Source organism: Sturnus vulgaris, chromosome 6, assembly GCF_052056855.1.
Source record: "Sturnus vulgaris isolate bStuVul1 chromosome 6, bStuVul1.hap1, whole genome shotgun sequence".
NCBI lineage: Eukaryota > Metazoa > Chordata > Aves > Passeriformes > Sturnidae > Sturnus > Sturnus vulgaris.
The window spans coordinates 42,504,547-42,521,796 of NC_142248.1; the positions used below are offsets into that span (position 1 = coordinate 42,504,547).

At 43.5% G+C, this 17,250-nt stretch overlaps 1 protein-coding gene across 12 annotated transcripts in view; it reads right to left on the reverse strand.

The window, feature by feature from the left end:
- SYT16 (synaptotagmin 16) overlaps nt 1-17,250 on the reverse strand; it is a 105,999-nt gene that overhangs the window by 41,902 nt on the left and 46,847 nt on the right. For 6 of the 12 annotated variants that reach the window (XM_088166331.1, XM_088166330.1, XM_088166329.1 and 3 more), the window contains 2 exons: nt 14,220-14,366; nt 2,944-3,570 (listed from right to left, as the gene is read on the reverse strand). In XM_088166331.1, the coding sequence (XP_088022457.1) occupies nt 2,944-3,499 (556 nt within the window). In that variant the 5' untranslated portion in view covers nt 3,500-3,570; nt 14,220-14,366. Of the gene's footprint in view, nt 1-352; nt 479-2,943; nt 3,571-14,219; nt 14,367-17,250 lie in introns of those variants that run through there. The other 6 variants (XM_088166334.1, XM_088166335.1, XM_088166333.1 and 3 more) reach the window with 6 other exon arrangements.

The following is a 17,250-nucleotide window of genomic DNA, read 5'->3' on the forward strand; positions in this document are numbered from 1 at the left end:
ACTATTGGCAACCAGGTCTTCAGTAAGTGCCCAGAAATATTTCCATGGCAACAAAAAGCATTCAGCATTGCTACTGTTTTGTGCCAATTTAGCTTTAAAATATTCTATTGTGGAGAGAAATATGGTACATTAAGTGAAATAAAGTCAAGATGAAATGTTCTGAAAAGAATACAAGGATAAACAGGAAACACGTATTTTGCAGAAATGGGGAGGGGGGAACTGCCAAATGGAAGGAAAAATGTTCAAAGCTCATTTTGATGCTACTGAACAGCTTTGCTGAATGTCAGCAAGTCCATGTGTCACTTACATTGTCACTTAGGGTTAGGTAAAAAGCTAACAGAAATAAGGATACCTCAAACATCTTCTCTTGATCATTTTAATCCATGACTGAAATTTTAAGTTGCCAGGGTATTACAGCCTCTCTGCATGTCTAGGTTACCATCAGAAGAGTTCACACTCTTGATGTTAGAGAATGAATCTAAAGGAAAAAGAGGAAATAAAGCGTTGAAAAATGAAATACAAAGAGCATGTGTGTTTTGGAAGTGAAAGTTCACTTAGAAGAGCGAAACGAGTTCTTCCACATCAAAGGGTCTGTGGAAGACATTTTGAAACCACAGTTCAGCACTTTCTCTCCCATTATACAACTTAGTTCTGAGAGAAAAAGGTATCAGTTCCCAGCCCTCTAACCCTCACACAGCCAACTTTTGTGACTATGAAGTCTTGAGATCACTGTATGGCCCTTTGTGCAGCTCATTGCAGAGATAAAAGATTAAAGTCTACCTGAGACCATTTGGAATGACATTCCCTAAGGTGCAAGAAGCTGTGCAATGGTCCCTGAAGTGCTTGGTGAGGAAGCAGAGAGCTCTAGGAAGCAGCACTGTAGGTGCTGGGAGCTCTGTGGCACCAACCTTCTAATCCACAATGGCTCCAGGAAGGTTAGGGAGAAGGAAAGCCAAAAAATACAGAGTCAAACAGCAGCTTGGCCAGTACCTGCTCTCATCTGGGACAGATGTCCGGAGGGAGCCTCCCTTGAGCTGCAGGGATGGCATCTGTGTGTCACTAAGTCTTTCTCACCAGGAAACTCCATCTGGTTATCCCCCACTCCTGAGAGCCCTGTCTCTCAGATGTCCCTGCAGGGGACAAACAGCTCTGACAGGGACAGCAGCTCATTGCTGGGCCCCATTTCCCTAAGAGCTCACCACCTTTCCTCTCATCCACTGTGGTCCAGGGACAGGAGGCTGCCCTAGGAATGATGCATTTGGCACCTGGATTTGCTGTGAATTGCTCCAGCAGCCCCTCCTGAGGCACAGGGGTGCAGGCTCTGCAGGAGACAAGGTCATGCCCTAGGACAGCACTTGTCCAAGAGGATCCAGGGCCCCAGCACTCCCTGGATGGACACCTGGTGCCCTGCTCCATGACTTCTGTGCTCACACTGCTCACACAACCCAAGCACACACAGCAAACCCAGCCCTGCAGCACTGGCTCGGTGCCTGTGGACAAACCTTGGGAGCAGGAGATTGCACAGGCAATGTGTAGAGGTACCAGAAGGTAGAGGCTGGGCTCCAAGAGATACAACTCTGAGATCTTTGATCTGAGAACTGGCAATCTTTCATTTGGAATACGAAACAAGCAGTCTCAGTTTGGGAGGCAGAACAGCTAGACCAAAAGCACTTTTTAATTATTTACTCCCTGGCCATAACAGAGTGAGAAATAAGAATAAGAGAATGAGAATGAGAATGAGAAATGAGAATAAAGAAAAGAGTTAATTTTACAGCCATTAAAGGGCACCATCAAGGTTTATACCCTCTCAATCTGATATTCCTGCTAAATACAAAAACAAACAAGCTGATCTTCCACAGACTGCACAGAAAAGGCTAAATACTAAGACTTCCCTAGAAGCCAAGAGTGAAGAAAAGCTCCTGGTCACAATAAAACCGACATTTCAAAGAACATTTAACACCTGCTTAAAAAAAAAGTTAGATATTTGAAGCCAAATTCTGTAGTGTCACAGTGAGCCTCAAGCTCTTCATCAGCTCCATAGAATCCAGTCCCCCTCATCCTCTTCCCAGCCTTATCCCCATTCTTAGGATGTTTGTAAAGAGCAGCTTTATGCCAGCAAGAGCCAAGGATGGTGTCAGCAGCCCAGGATGTAGCCCCCAGGAAACCTCCAGCCACACTTGTGACATTGCGTGAGCACAAGTCATGTGGCTGAAACTCAGTTCTGGGCACAATTGCCTGAAAACACTCCTGCTGTCATTTAAAGATCAGAAGTCATAGTTAGGCCTATTTAAAACTGAAAATATCAAACTCAGTTCTCATTCCCATAATCTCCTGCCTGCTGTCTCTTCAGTCTTGTTTGAAAAGCCTGTGGGGGCGGTGGGAGGGGAGGAAAGTGATTTGGGAGCCTTTCATCCATAAAATCATGAGATAGGGCTGGCTTTTTAGTGCAGCATTTCACAGCACATGGCACAGTAACATCTTGAGATTCCTGGCACAAAGAAACAAGGTTTGAGATTACATATATATATATATATATATATATATATATATATATATTTAATAGCAATGACGCAAAGGCAGATGGTTCTCAAAGCAAAGACTTAAGGCTAAACATTCCCTTTGAAGGGTCCTGCTACCAGAAACTCAACAGGGAAGGAAGCAAAACACTCCTTGCCACAGCAACAGGGCCAGATTGCCTTCTAAAACTCAGCATTTCACCCTGGAGATCTCCACTTCTTTCAATGAGATTAGTCTCACAAACGAGGGAAGTATTGGAAAGGTTAGATTTTTCTTTGGGATTTGGGGAGTTTTATTTTAGCTGTGGGAAACAGAGACAATACAGAACATAATGAGCAGATTAGCAACTAAATCAAATCAAGTCAAATCATGAGCAGAAAAGCAAGGCCTGAGATAATGCAGTGGGGGTGCATGCCAGCTGCTTACCTGCACAGTGTGCTGTGCCATTAGCAGTGCTCAAGGAGCCACCCAGGCTGAGGCTGTGCTCATGACCTCCCATCCTCACAGAGGGCTCACCTTCTTCCTCGGCGATGGGAGGGAGCCGATCCAGAGCCTGGAGATCTTCCCCCATCCACTGGGATCCATTGGCTGCCAAGGACCTGCTGCTTTCAGCACGCTGCTCTGGCAAGGTGCTGGGATTTTTAAGCTGTTTCTGCCTCTGTGAGCCCATGTCAGAGCCACAAGGGAGGTTCTGTGAAGCAAGATGAGGGCCTCCAATGTAGCTGTCTTCTCCAGGATAAAAATAGTCCTCATCCCAAAGGTCCAGGTCTTGTTCATCATCTGATTCCTCAGAATAATCCTCATAAACTCCTCCATTATTCTCCAAGTCCTGAGTCCTCTCTTCTTCTGGCTTACGGCCCACTCCACTCAAATTCAGCAGAGAGGCAGATATGGAGTCTCCTGCTTGTTGGATTGCTTCGTATATTTGAGACATCCAAGAAGACAGTGGCTGGAGGAAATTCTGAGCAGCCTCAGAAGCCATGTTTAACACTATGCCAGTGTCTGGTGATCAGTTGTTCAGCTTTGCCAGCATGTCACTTATAATTCAGGGAGCTACAGAATAAGCACCACAAGAAATTACTGTAAATTGCTTGTCCATCAACACCTGTCGACACACTATCTATGTAAGAAGTCTAGAACTGAGAGGGGGAAATGGAAAAAGCACTTCTACCCATTGAGAATACCACCAGAAATCCAGAAATGATGGACAAATTGCACATATTCCTGCAGAGATTGAGAAAGCTTTTATTCAATTGCTAAACCTTAGATAAAAATAAGAACACAGAACCTTGGAACACAAGTAACTTATTGAAGTGCACACACACTGGTTACAGCTGTCAACAGACCTGGGGAAAAAAAGGTACAAAACAACCTGCAATCAAAAATCTCAAATAACCTCCTGGCCCCAGTTTCCTTAGCATTAGCATGAGCAGGTGAGAAAACTGAAGGTAGGTGAATTTGGGGAGAATTATGTTTTGAATGCTGAAAATGAGAGGCCTAAAGCTTGCAGTAGTATCCCATGTCAGACAAGTATCTCAATTTATTTGCTCCAGAAGAAAAGCTATGAAGAAACTTTCTCTGCCCATAGGCCAGAGCTGTTTTGCCATTCACAGAAATGGGAGAAAAAAAAAAAAAAGCCAAACAGAGGAGGTGAAATATTATAGGTACAAAATTACTGAGAACAGAAGCAAAAGCACTGGTGTCATGTCAATATGATGCTTTCTCAAAATTCATCTAAACTCTAAATAAAAACATAACTTGCAGAAAGTTAACTTGCCTTTTTGCCCAATATACATCTTCCCACGTTATCACAAGACAGATATTCTTTTAGGAACTCTGAGAGGGAGAAACCTACAAATAGGATGATGGGTTTAGGAAGAAAGAATTAAATAGGTGCAGATTTTAGACTTAAAGAAAACTAAAAAGAAGTTTCAAAATTAATATAAATGTCTTGCTGAATTGAGAGGTCTAAAAGTAATCAGAGTAAAAGGGTAACTACAGTGTAACAGCAAGAAAATAAGCTCAGCAGCAATGTGTATTACCTTGTGAAATGATCTTCAGGGAAATGTAGTGGGAATCTCAGTGTTGTGGATCTTTAAATGGAGCACAGACTAAGAAGATCCCACTTTGCTTGGTGAGCAGCTCTTGTGGACACGAGATCAGGGACTCAAGAGGACTTTAACTTTTAAAACACCTGTGCCAAATGATTTCCTTCAATGATGTTGATTTATGCTGCAAACACTTCCAACAAGTTTATTGTCAGCTTCAGCGTGTGCTAAGAATTGCAGCCCTAACAAGGGCAGTGAATGAATGTGGGTTACTGAAGGCATTTTAAAAGCTGTGGCTGTCACAAGCTCCCAGGGCTCAGGGCACACACTGTTCCAGCATCTGTCTGGCAGCCTCCAGCCCTCAGCTCAGCCCTGGGACCCAGGTAAAGCTCCCTGCCATTAAATCTTTGGCAAGGAACAGGCAGTGCCACAGCCTTCCCTCCCAGGTGAGCTGTTCCCTTCACTGACTCTCCTCTTTCCAACCCTGCCCTTGGCAAAGCCTCTCTGCTTTGTGCAACTGATTTTCTCATAGACCAAAAGAGATTACAGGCTCCAAACAACACATTTGCAGCATAATGTGGATTGGCTACTGGTAAATCACAGAGAAGGCACTGGGGAGAGATGGCACTTTTAACAGTGAGATTCTCCCAGGCATGGAAGGAGAGAAACTCTGGTGAGTAAGTGCCAGATACTGGGTACATTTTTAACCTGTCATTTATTTACAGGCAAGAGCAAATGAATTTCTGGTTTATGATGAAAGGAGAACTTCACAGTGCTCTCCCTCTGTCTCAGCAGCAAGATCCATGGCAGCAGCAGCCCTCAGAGGGATGCAGGCATCCAGAAGTGATACCTAACTGATGGAGATAAAACATATGGGTGCTGAAATGAAGTGCTGCTCTGTTATAAAAATCAACAGAACAAAGCCTTGTGATATTTGCATAGGGAATAATTAGCTCCTCTTGTTATTAGATTTTGGAGCTAACACCTGATGGGTCCAACAGAGCTATCCCACTTCTGGATGCTGTGGTTGGCAACACCACACTCAGGCAAACATCACAGACTGACACAGGGAGGTTGGTTCCACAACCAAAAAGATGGAGGGAGTTTTCAAGGCAGGATTTTGCTTCAGCAAGGGAAGTGCAGCAGTGATCTACAGCCACCTGCAGAGCTTGGATGTGGTCACTCAGCCATCTCAAGCAGCAAATAAAATTTGAATGTGAACTTCCATGTACCAAGCAGTTGCCTGGAGGCTGGGGACATGACACATACACATGTGTACACATGCACAGCTCTGCCCAAGACTGGGAAATTTGTCTGGACTGAATCCTAGGAGCCCCAACAAGTGGTTTGATTTCAGTTTATAGACAATAGACAGACACTGATTTGTATTTCACAAAAAAATCTTTGCAGTAACACCTGCAACTCACACATGCAACTTGCAACATAATCATGCAACTCTACATAATCTCTAGAGACAAAACCGATGTCTTTTCCAGACAAAAAAATTGTCTCTTTCCGCTGTCTTTTGTCTGTTTCACCTTTGCTTTGCTTTTCCTACCATCCTCTCAGTAAAGACTCCACAGTCAGTGATATGCTGAACAACTGGAGTTCAGCTGAATTCTAAATGGTTTATTTTTGTTCTCGCAGCAGATGGATAAAACGTGTAACAAGCTGCAGACAAGTTTAGGCGGGCAACGATTTTACAAACTCACCAGAGGATCAAAGGGGGCTGAGCTGTGTTACAGGCTTGCTGTTTCCCAGGAGCTCTCTCCATTAATTAGGAGACACTGCTCTAACAGCATGTTTATGATATATTTCACAACATGGCCTTTTCAACATAACGGATTTTTACTTTTGATTTCTCCAACAGTTTTGACTTGCATTAGAAGAAGAAGGAAAAAAAAAAGGCCTAAAAGAACTGAGAAAAGCATAAAATGTGTGGGGAATAAAAAAAAATCCATTTCTTTTAAAATGTATTCATCAAACAAGAGAGAGGAAAAAAGCAGTTTAGCAAATTTACTTGAAGTTCCATCTTCTAAAACCACCCATAAGAATTTTCACACCAAATCACATGCTAAACTCAAAGTAGTTAGGGGTATTTTTCTTCTCCTGGAAAATCAGATAACTAAAAGGATCAATGTTAAGCCTCTCACAGAAACCATCATAACCTTTACTACAATCTATATTCTCTTGTCTTGATAGGATCATTATTCCTAAGTAGCATTCCCATTGAGAGGTGCAATTATTGTATTGCTAAAAAAAGTAGACTATTACCAGAATTTGAAACACGACCACAATGCAGAGGTTTGTAATAATACCAAAATGTCTTTCAATCTTCTTGATGGGTAAGTTCCTAAAAAAAGTGTCATCAGTTGAGCATTTCTTAATGTTTCCCTTATTCAAGCTGTTGCAGAGTGTAGGCACAAACTTCCTTTTCTTCAGTCACTTTTTGTGTGGCCCTTGGAAAAGTTTTCTACCAAACTCCTCCCTTAGAGGCAGAACACAGGTTGAAATTGGATTATAACCATGAGCAGGAGCTTTATTTGTGTGGATGTTGAAGAAGAGCAATGTGACTGACCCAGCATGAAGTTCTGCTCTAAGTTTAGGGGGAAAACCTAAAACAAGGTGTGAATCTAAGCTGATGCCCAGAACCTGAAGGATCTGTGCAAAAGATAAGGCCATTTTTCTGTTCACAGAGGGGGAAATAAGGAAGGCTTAGAGAGAAGATTTTTTGAACTACTGAAAACTAATAAGCCTGATCCTCCTTTCAGACTAGAACCCAATTAAAATAAATGTTTAAACTAGCAGAGGGTAGATTAGAAATGTACTCAGATGAAGGCAAGCAGCAGCAACACTGGGCCAAGAAATCCTCTATCCTGGTTGTGGGAACAATCTGGACTCTGCTCCTCTGGCAGTTGCCAGAATTGTATCTGACAAGATGCTTTCAAAGCCCTTGCACTCTCACCAAACGTTACTATGATGAAAATTTATTTCCAGCTGAAATTGTCACAGTTCCAAGCCCAGCCTGTGCACTTGAAACTGTTCAGAGGGTTGGAGCCTCTTGCAGGAGTGTTATGAGGTAAGTTCACAGACAGTGCCCAAGGTTCACATCAGCTGTGAGCATCACTACTGACCAAACTTCCCTAAGGTAAAAACAAAACACAAATACAGAACATCTGGTACCTTTTTGGCCTATTTTGTGCTATAAAACTCCTATTTATGTGGTTGAATTTAACACACACACAAAAAAAGAGAATACAGAGGCACTTTCCAAGTGATTATGTGCTCTGTGATAATAGTTTTCAGCTGGTGAATCAGAAACTCCAGGGCACTGAAGGAAAATCTAACGGTTTATGCCAATAAATTAGACACATCTCATTGGAAACATTCACGGGTTACAAATCAACACAGCAATAAACCCACTGCTGCAGAGCAGTGGTCCTGCAAGCCCCAGAATGGTGAAGAGCAAACAAAGATGAGCTCAGGCAGACAGCAATGTACCCGGCTGCACGGGGCTCAGCCCACGCACAGGAAGCCTGCAGACTTATTTCTCACTCCCAAATCATCTCATGTCTTTGCAGGCAGCTCGCTATGGATACTGTGCCAAATTAGCTGTAAAAATTGATACCCAAATGACAAAAGTGGTTTTGATCAGGATATTTAGCCCCATGTTGTCTCCTACTTTCTTTTCATTCCTTTGTTCATGTTCTCCTTTTGTCAATAACAATGGTAAAAAAATTACTGATCTTCTCTGCTTTGGTGGGATGGGGAGAAGAGGAAAAAGGTAGAAGAAAGAAAGGAATTATGCAAATGTGACATTTATGGTTCAAAATTGTGGAGCTTTTTTCAAAAAACCCAGGTCTATCCATCATGCAGAGTATGTGATGACAAATTCAAGCAAAAAAAAAAAAAATGTTCTTGGAAGACCAGGATTCAAATATTGTGCTCAGAAGCTCCAACAGCAACAGGGCTGAGGAGCTGATGGTGATTTCCTATACTGACGTCTTCATAATTCTGTTTTTGCCTAGACAATAAGAACTACTGAAATCAGAGGTGTGTTCATCTCATGTAAGCCCAGGGCACCCAGAAAGTAGAGGATCCATGAATGCACAGATGGATATTATTGCCACCAATATAAAACCTAGGGGAATTTTCAGGAAAGAGAAAATGGCAACACTTCCCTGGCAATAATATTTGGATTGAATATTCAGGAAAGCCAGATTCTAACTTGGCACTAGCATTAAATCCAGAGTCACTTCACTGAAGGCAGTCACATCCTTCAAATCAAAATAAAGCCCTTTGCACTTAAAGAGCTACTTGTCACCAGAGGCACAAAAAAGCCCCTAATGTTCCATGCCAAATGGTTGTACAAAAAGCAGCAATGAATAACTTCATTTATACTTCTCCAGCCGAGGGTTACATAAAGGGCATAAAGAAATTCACAAATCATTGGAGTATTAGGAAAGTGGTGTTAGTAGTGGCAACTGTGCTCTTTCAGGCTGAAAGAGTGAGAAACATCTGTAATTACTGGATTAGGGGAATGAATGAAGAAACCTGCAGTCAGAAATTACAGCGAGTTCTGTAATTGAGCTGCTGCCATTTGTCAGCTTGCATGAAGGCAGAATAGCCAAAAGGAACTGACAAGTTCAAAAGGCTGGAGAAACACCAGTTTGCACCACCACTCCACCCCACCCACCTGTGCTGTCACTGTTCCCCAGGGCAGATCCCATAGACTCCCCTGCAATTGTGCTACCCAGTCTGCAGCAAGTGAACAAACCAGGGTCAATCAGAGCAATTACTTGCGTGGAAATTAGCAGTGGGAGAGCATGTCTAGCTGTTTAACAAAATGAAGTAATTTTAGAAACATTCAGAGGAGTCACCCAGTTCCTGCTACTCCTTCCCCCACGCACACACTCCATCCTCACAGAGCCTGTGGGAATTGCTCTGTGTGGACCACCAAGAGCAGTGCAGACAGTGCTGTTTGGGAGACAAAAACACTGGGGATGATTCCTGGTGATCCATCTTTGTGTGCACACATGGCTGAGTCTGTGGCTCCCACCTCCTCTTCCTCCTAAGTCAAGCACCAGTCCAGCCAGAAATGCTGGGAGGCTGAGGGGACACTGGGAAAAGCAGACCTAGACTCAAAGGGTTTAAAGGAATTTGGAGCCACAGGTCTGAGCAGGCACTTGTCCCTCCTGACTTAGGGACTGCTCCTTCAGCTACTCTAATCCTTCGTTTAACTCAGCTTGTTGCAAATCAGGCTCTCCAACACCTAGGGCAGACATCAGTAGTAGCAATCACACTGTCCCCCTGCCAGTCACTCTAACTAGTGCCTCTATTGAAGCAGTTGAGAGAAAAAGCAATTCAGAAGAGCAGCTTCTTCTGGGCACTGAGAAACTTCCCTTTCACAAGATTCTTTCCTTCCTCCCACTGGTTGGTCAAGGAATCTGAGCTGCAAACCTCAGCTGGATGACAGAAACAACCTCAGGCTCGCTCTCAATCTTCCCTTGCCAAGGACAGTGGAGCTACTGGGTTCTCAGCATCAGAGTTTAAAGGACCAACCACTACTCTATTTCTTTGGAGAAGTACACCCCTGGGTTTTCCACAACTTTGGAGGAGGCCAGACTGGTGCTGTCACACTCCCCCACATTTCTTATTTCTAAACATGAATCTCTGCCTCTGCTGCATGTGACAGTCCCACTCACTGCATGTGATGGGTCCCCAAGGCCCAGGGCAGCACTGGCAATGAAAAGCTGTACCCAGGCAGCACTGCTAACATTCCAGCCCTTGGTGAGTGCTTGAGGTGTTGATGCTTTCCTTAAAGCCTTGGCTATGGGAGATGAGTGGTTTATATAAGAACTGCATCTACATTTATTTATTTTAAGTGTGCAGCTAGCCCCAGAGGCTGGAACAGTGGCTGTGCAGAACAGCTTGAGAACATGAACTGAAAGTGCTCTTGAGGCTGATAAAACAGAAGGAAAAATGAAAAAAAAAAAATCTTCCTTCAAGCCTCATCATATTTATGCTGTTTACACACATCAAGAGTACATCTTTAACAAGTGTTCAAGTCAAGGCACAACTGGAATATTTCCATATAAAGCACAGTGTACTAAGCTACAATTTCTTTCCTAGTTTCAAGTTGCATTATTATGAAAAAATTACGGTGTAGAACAATGAGGACCCTTCACTCCCTTGAGCCACAGCCTGAAGCATATAGCTGGTTACAGCTCTTTACACAAAAGTTTGCCCAGCATTGTCACACATACCTGTGAAATTCACTTCACCCATGATATTTTGAAGTAAAGTGCTCCCCAACAATATAAACACCATGCATAGGAATATCACCACCACTCCTTGGTCCCAAAATTTACAGTACAGACAGGGACACCAAACCATCACAGCATCAAAAGGTCTCACATGAGACTCACTGACTTCTCTCAAGCCTCTGCTCAAGGGAAGGTTCTCCTTCCTTGTTTGGAGAGAGAATTCAAGGGGCAATTTCCCATACACACTCCCCCAGTGCCTGAAAGACCACCAGTGCTGTGAAGCACCACTCCAGCTGACTCTAAAGGTATGGCAGTTAATCTTCCCCTCACTAAGGAGTTCTGCATATGACCTATATAAAGGCTCTGCATCACTCCAGAAAGACCAGGACTGCTTCATGCCACCACCTCTTCCTTCTGCACATGCTTGGGCATAGCCAAGCAGGCTTGATATGCTCTGTGCTACCTACCAGGTGTGTGGGTACCAGCTTCTCTACTTTTGTAGCCTGCTCTGAGCTCTCCCCTGCAGTGCCAAGTGCATCCTGAATACAGCTGGCTGTGTCCAGATGAGCTCCAGCCCTCCCAGTGAAGGGGCTCCTGCAGCTGGGTGAGAAGAAACCAGGGCAGCACATCCCTGCTCAAGAGATGGACTCATCATTAAGATCAACAAACCAGTCAAGAACAGGATCCATAGAAGTCTAAAGTACCAAAAATCTGTCAACCATTTTGTCCCAGTAATTAAGAGTCTTTGCCCTGAAGTTACCTAAAAGGTTTTCAATGAAATCTTCATTTTCACAGTGATCTTTTCTTTGTCTTTGTCCCTCCATAGAGACACAAACTGTGCAATTAAAATTAAATCAGGAATAAACCAGCCAGATGTATCCTAGAGCCATGATGATGGGAACACCTATTTCATTCTGACACTTGCCTTGTTCTGAGGTCAGGCTCTATACAGGAAAGCAAAAACAACAACAAAAAAGAGGCTCTGACATTTTACAGTAGATTTTCTAAATGTCACCCTGCACACCTGCAAAGTAGACAGATTTGCTCCTGTTTCTCTACCAACTCTCTTCTTCATTGGTAGATAACTCAGAACTCAGCTGGATCCAAGGGCCAGTGGAGCAGCTCAGGCACTGAACCATACACCCCTTCCCAGCCACAGCTTCATTTCCCTGTGCTATTGCCTGTGGGGGTTCATCCTATAGCAGATGTCACAGTCATGCAAAATGCCTGCTCTCTTCTTTAGATAGATACGTTCTAAGCACTCTTAATTCCAGGTGTGGAAAATCTTTCCCCAGTTTGAGAGCTTGAACTGGGAAGAGCAACCATTAGTGGGCTGCATGTTAAAGAACACCAGAGTCCTTGTGTCCTGGTTTAGGACAAATTTGGGAGTCACCCCAAGACACCTTGGAATCAGGATCTCCTTGCCCCATCCACAGGTGAGAAGGAAAAAGCTGAAAAGAGGAAAAGTGAATGCTAACCAATGAACTACATGTTGCAAACGCTCCTCATCCTGCTCCTTCCTGCCCAGCAAAGCCAGATTCCGAATTAGAAGCAAACTCTTGCTTGTCAACACTCCTCTTGGGAGAGCTCCCTCCCCGTGCTGGAAACAGCCTTCCCTGGCTTCCCTGGCCAAGCTCAGCCTCCAGGTTTCTGCATTCGCCATATGACACACTGAGTTAGCCCAGGGTTTAATATATTCCCTCATGCTGCTGTCCTTTAAAAGCATTGGCATTTCCTACACACAGATTCCATATTGACTTTACAAGTACCAAGACACCACGGTGAAATTTAAACTAAATATAGAGGCGATATTTTTAAATAACTCTCAGCTCCAACTCGCCAAGCTGATTTTATTTGAACGGAAAAAGCAGACTCCAGCTTTAAGCTTCCATTGTTATTAATGATTACAACACATTCCTCTGCCGTATCAGATTTAGCACCTCATTAATGTATGTGGTATTTTTCTTGCACGGCACAGCTGTAGTTAAAGTTGACTTAGTGTTTCCATTATAAGCCCATGTTTTCAAAGGTTTATCACTCAGACACATGAGATTTAGTCTGAAATGAAAATTGCAGAGAGTGTCAGCTGGGAAGCAATTTCTTGTCCTTCAAAATCTGGAAGCAAAAACACCCAAAAAAAAAAAAAAAAAAAAAAAAAAAGCAAGCCACTCTGTTTATTAATAATTCACATTTTAAAAAGCATTGCAAATACATGTTTACATGATAGCCTGTGACAGCTCCATAGAATGTCAACACCCACACGCTCCTGGGAGATGTGTCATCTTAAAAACTGAAATAAAAGCCACATTTTTACACCACTTGATGGGAGGCGAAGAGAAGGGAAAAAAGACTTAAAAATAATATCGATGAAGGAAACTTATTAAAAAAACCCCATAGTCTTTGTTTAGAAACACCGAAGTTAGGACTTTCAGTCGAGAGGGGAGTGGGTGGGAATCATTTCAAGTACCATTTGTACTTGTACCTTTTTGGTGCCTGTCCCTGGCTCACTAATGAATTTAGCAGGAATTAGTCCCACTGAGTTCCTACCACAGATGGCATCCAAGCCTTCAACTGTCCACGAGTCCTGGAGTCTCAAAGTACGACCAGATCATGTTCTTTGCCACAGCCACGCTGAGGCACAAGGCAAAATGAACAACAAAATAACTTTGTATGAGCTCTGTGTCTTGGGATTGTGTTCTTCTGCCATTAGATTTAAGACTGAACCATTGAGAAGCAGACCTTTCAATTGGGAGACTTCTGAAGCCTCTTCTTGGCTGACTGTCTCAGTGATTATACACTTATGACATGCAAATTTACAAACAAATACAGGAAGAAATTACCAAATTCGCAGTTGCCAGCATTACCAGAACGGATGCATTTTTGATGGCTGAGAAAAATTAAAAGTGTTCTTTTTCTAACATAGTAAAATTCCCAGCTGTTTTTACTCCAGGACTTATGGGCTTACCCAAGACATGATGCTTCCAGAACACAACAAACACATGGAGTTTGTAATAGCTACTACAAGGGAACCAGGACAGGCATGTCCTTGGTGAGCAGAAAGGCACAGTTGTTACTCTGAAATACTCACATTTTGCTCCTCACTGGATAAACAAAGCACTCCCACAGCAGACAGAGCAGGGAGTGTGCTGCTTTCCCCAGTGCTGACTTTCACTTTTCAAGACGTTACTCCAGACAACAAAGATAATGGGAAGATGGTAGAAATTGCATATCCTTATGCTCAAATTTGGGAAGTTATTACCCAAAACCCTACTGTTTTCCACACAAACAACCTGAGAAGCAGCCAAGTGGGTCTGTGTCTGTCCTCCCAGCAATCAAAGCCTCCAGAAGACTCTGTACATTAAAGGCAGGGCAATGCTGTGACACTCACCAAGGCCTTCATGAGCTCTGTGTTTTTCTTTGCAGTGTTTTCTTCACCCTTGTTGTTCCAGGCATGGGAGCCCACCTCTCCCTTCACAGCAGAGCTTCTTGTTGATGAACTGAAAGAGGACTGCAGGGAGGATGATGAAGGCTCCAACTGCAGACAAGAAACCAGCAGTGTCAGGAATAGCTAAGAGCAGAAAGTCAAAAACAAAATCATTGGCACATCCAGGAAAAGCTGCCTAGGGAATGATGTGGTTTAAACACAGCTGTATCCATGGCTCTGCTTCCCAATCTTCTCTGCATAAGAGATAGAACTGAAATCCAGCAAAATTTGGAGTAAATACAATATCCATTTAACATATTGATCTGGTCTACTAAGGATGTACATCACACAGACTTGGTTCCAATTAAGGTCTTCATTTCTGTCACAGCATGAATTCCAACACAGGAAAGACACCTACTGATTTTAGTAAACTTTTGTAGGACTGCAGAATTCGACCAGCCCCAAGAGAGACACCTACAGCAAGGATCCAGCCAAGAAAGGGTAGCTGGCCATTAAGATGCCCAGCACCTCCTTGGCAATTTATGTATTTTCTTTAAAACAATCAGATTACACATAATGGCACTCTCTAACTTCATTACATTTATTAAGAACCAGGTTAATGTATAGCCTGTGATCCTCATTCAACTGCTACTTTACCCTTAAGTAAGAAGTATATTACTGTACTACATAATTATCATTATTTTCTGGGGGAAAAAAAAAATCAGCCTCCAGCTCAGGTAATTCAGTTCAGCTAATGGAGTGTCAGGTTTGGCCACAGGTAATGAGCACAGTGGCTGTGCACTAGCTGATGTCCCAGCCCTGTACATCAACTATGTCAAACTGTAAAGAAACAGTCTGATTTCAATTTATCATGTTCTGCCTGTACCACTGGGTCTGCAACAAACCACAGGCGCCAGCAAAAAGCTTTTAAAGCCATTTCACCTCTCTCACACATATCAAAATGCCAAAACAAGGGACAAACACTACATACATCACTTGCTGTGGGTGGCAAGGGCGCATGTGTCAAAAACTTTCAGTGTCATCTGCAAAAAAAATTGGCTTGTTATTCTGGTAATTACTTCACCAGGAAGGGGTGAAGTTCAGCTGCTCAATTCAAGTCAAAGACCCCATAAAAATGAAACATCAGCAGCATCAGTGGCACACCAGGGATGCCTGTGATTACAAAGCTGCAGCTCACAGATGAGATGAGCAGGATGGAAGGATGTAAACAGAGCCAGCCCTGCCTCTGGAACATCCAATAGGGAATTTATAAGACTTGACTCAGCAAAAGACTTGGGCTAGAAGAGCTACACTGTCCCCATTTACAGCCTTGATAGTGAAATCTATGACTGCTACCACGGGGATTTATAGAACTTAAATACAAGCCAACATGCCTCAAGAGGAAACAACAATCACCAATGTATAGCAGCAGCCCACATGCAAAACAAACGAGTGTTTGGGGCTGATCCCAGAGGAATATGTGTTACACAAACTCTAGAGGTGGCTCTGACCTTCCTCATCCCAGCCTGAGGAAGGAACAGAAATATTCACTGAATCACAGCAGCTTAAATGACAGCAAGGTGAAGTCTACACTTTCATTGCTCTATTCTGCATGGACACAGAAAATTCGCAGAATGGTTTGGGTTGGAAGGCACTTTAAAGACCATCTAGTTCCAATCCTCCTGACTTAGACAGGGACACCTTCCCCTAGGATGCTCAGAGCCCACTCCATCCTGTCCTTGAGCCAGCCAGCACTGCAATTTGCTGCCATAACTTCCCTAGATAATTTGGCTGGCACATCTCAGACCCATTTTCCTCTCACACCTCAACCCAGGGAGCAGGGCTGGGGATGTGAGGGTGGCTGAGTGAGACATCGACTCTGGCTATTTTCAGCTGCTGAAGTCACCATTAAATGGCTGCTGGAGCCAAGGACAAATCAAAGGAGATGAGTATAAATCAAAGTAGCCATAACCCCAGAATATGCATGAAAGCCTGGCTGCATCCCATCACTGACTTACCCTGTTCTTGAGCACAGAGTAAGCAGAAGAAGGGAAAATGCTCTACCTTATACATAAAACATATGGGATCACTACATCTCAGCACACAAGAGGATATGTACAGCAAGGACACCACTGTTGCCATTTATTTTATTTTATAAAAAACTCAGTGAGCCCAAGGAGACACAAGGGTTTCTCCTTCTCAGACAGGGCACAAGCAAGCCACCAGTATTTTTAAATATAAATTATTCAACATTTGCTCTGAAGCACTACACAACCCCTAGCTGGAGAAAATCCTCAAAGTGTCCCTTTTCCCCAACAGACCTTCAAGTACCTTACAAAATCCCAGAAGAAAAAGCAGGACTTTGACTAGACTGGCATCTTGAAGGAAAGCTTGGAGACAAATGATCACCTGCTATATATTTGTTCTAAAACTCAGACTGGTGCAACAGTGTTATTGCCTATCTAATTCTTGTTTCATAGTCAGATACAGAGGAACAAGAGAGAAGTAGCTTGGTGACGCAGGGCTTGGGACAGCTCCTCCAGCTTCCTCTACTCCTTGGGGCAAAAATATAAAAGGCACCACATATCAGAGCTCACCAACAGTCCAGCATCAACTCCCAGAAGGAGCTTTTCACAGCCAAGAACTAAAATCTGTCCATACAGAGAAAGAGTTTTCAGGAGCCCAGGCAAGAAGGGATGGCACAGGCTCTTCCTGCATGGAAAAGAACATCAGCCAGATACCAACAGGACCTCAGATCCCTCACCTCCCTCCACTGCAGGCACCAAGCAACTCTCCTATCTCTCCTAAAGGTGGCGAGGAGGTGGCTGGAACTTCTGCAGCACAAGACAATCCAGCTCATGCATCCTGTCCCATGGCTTTAAGCACAAGTTTCCTCTTTTCTCAACCACAATATTTGTGCCAGATACCAGAAGTTTGTGCCACAATGTCTGTGAGGGAGGGCTGAGTTTGCACCTGAGCAGTGCACCTGGCTCCA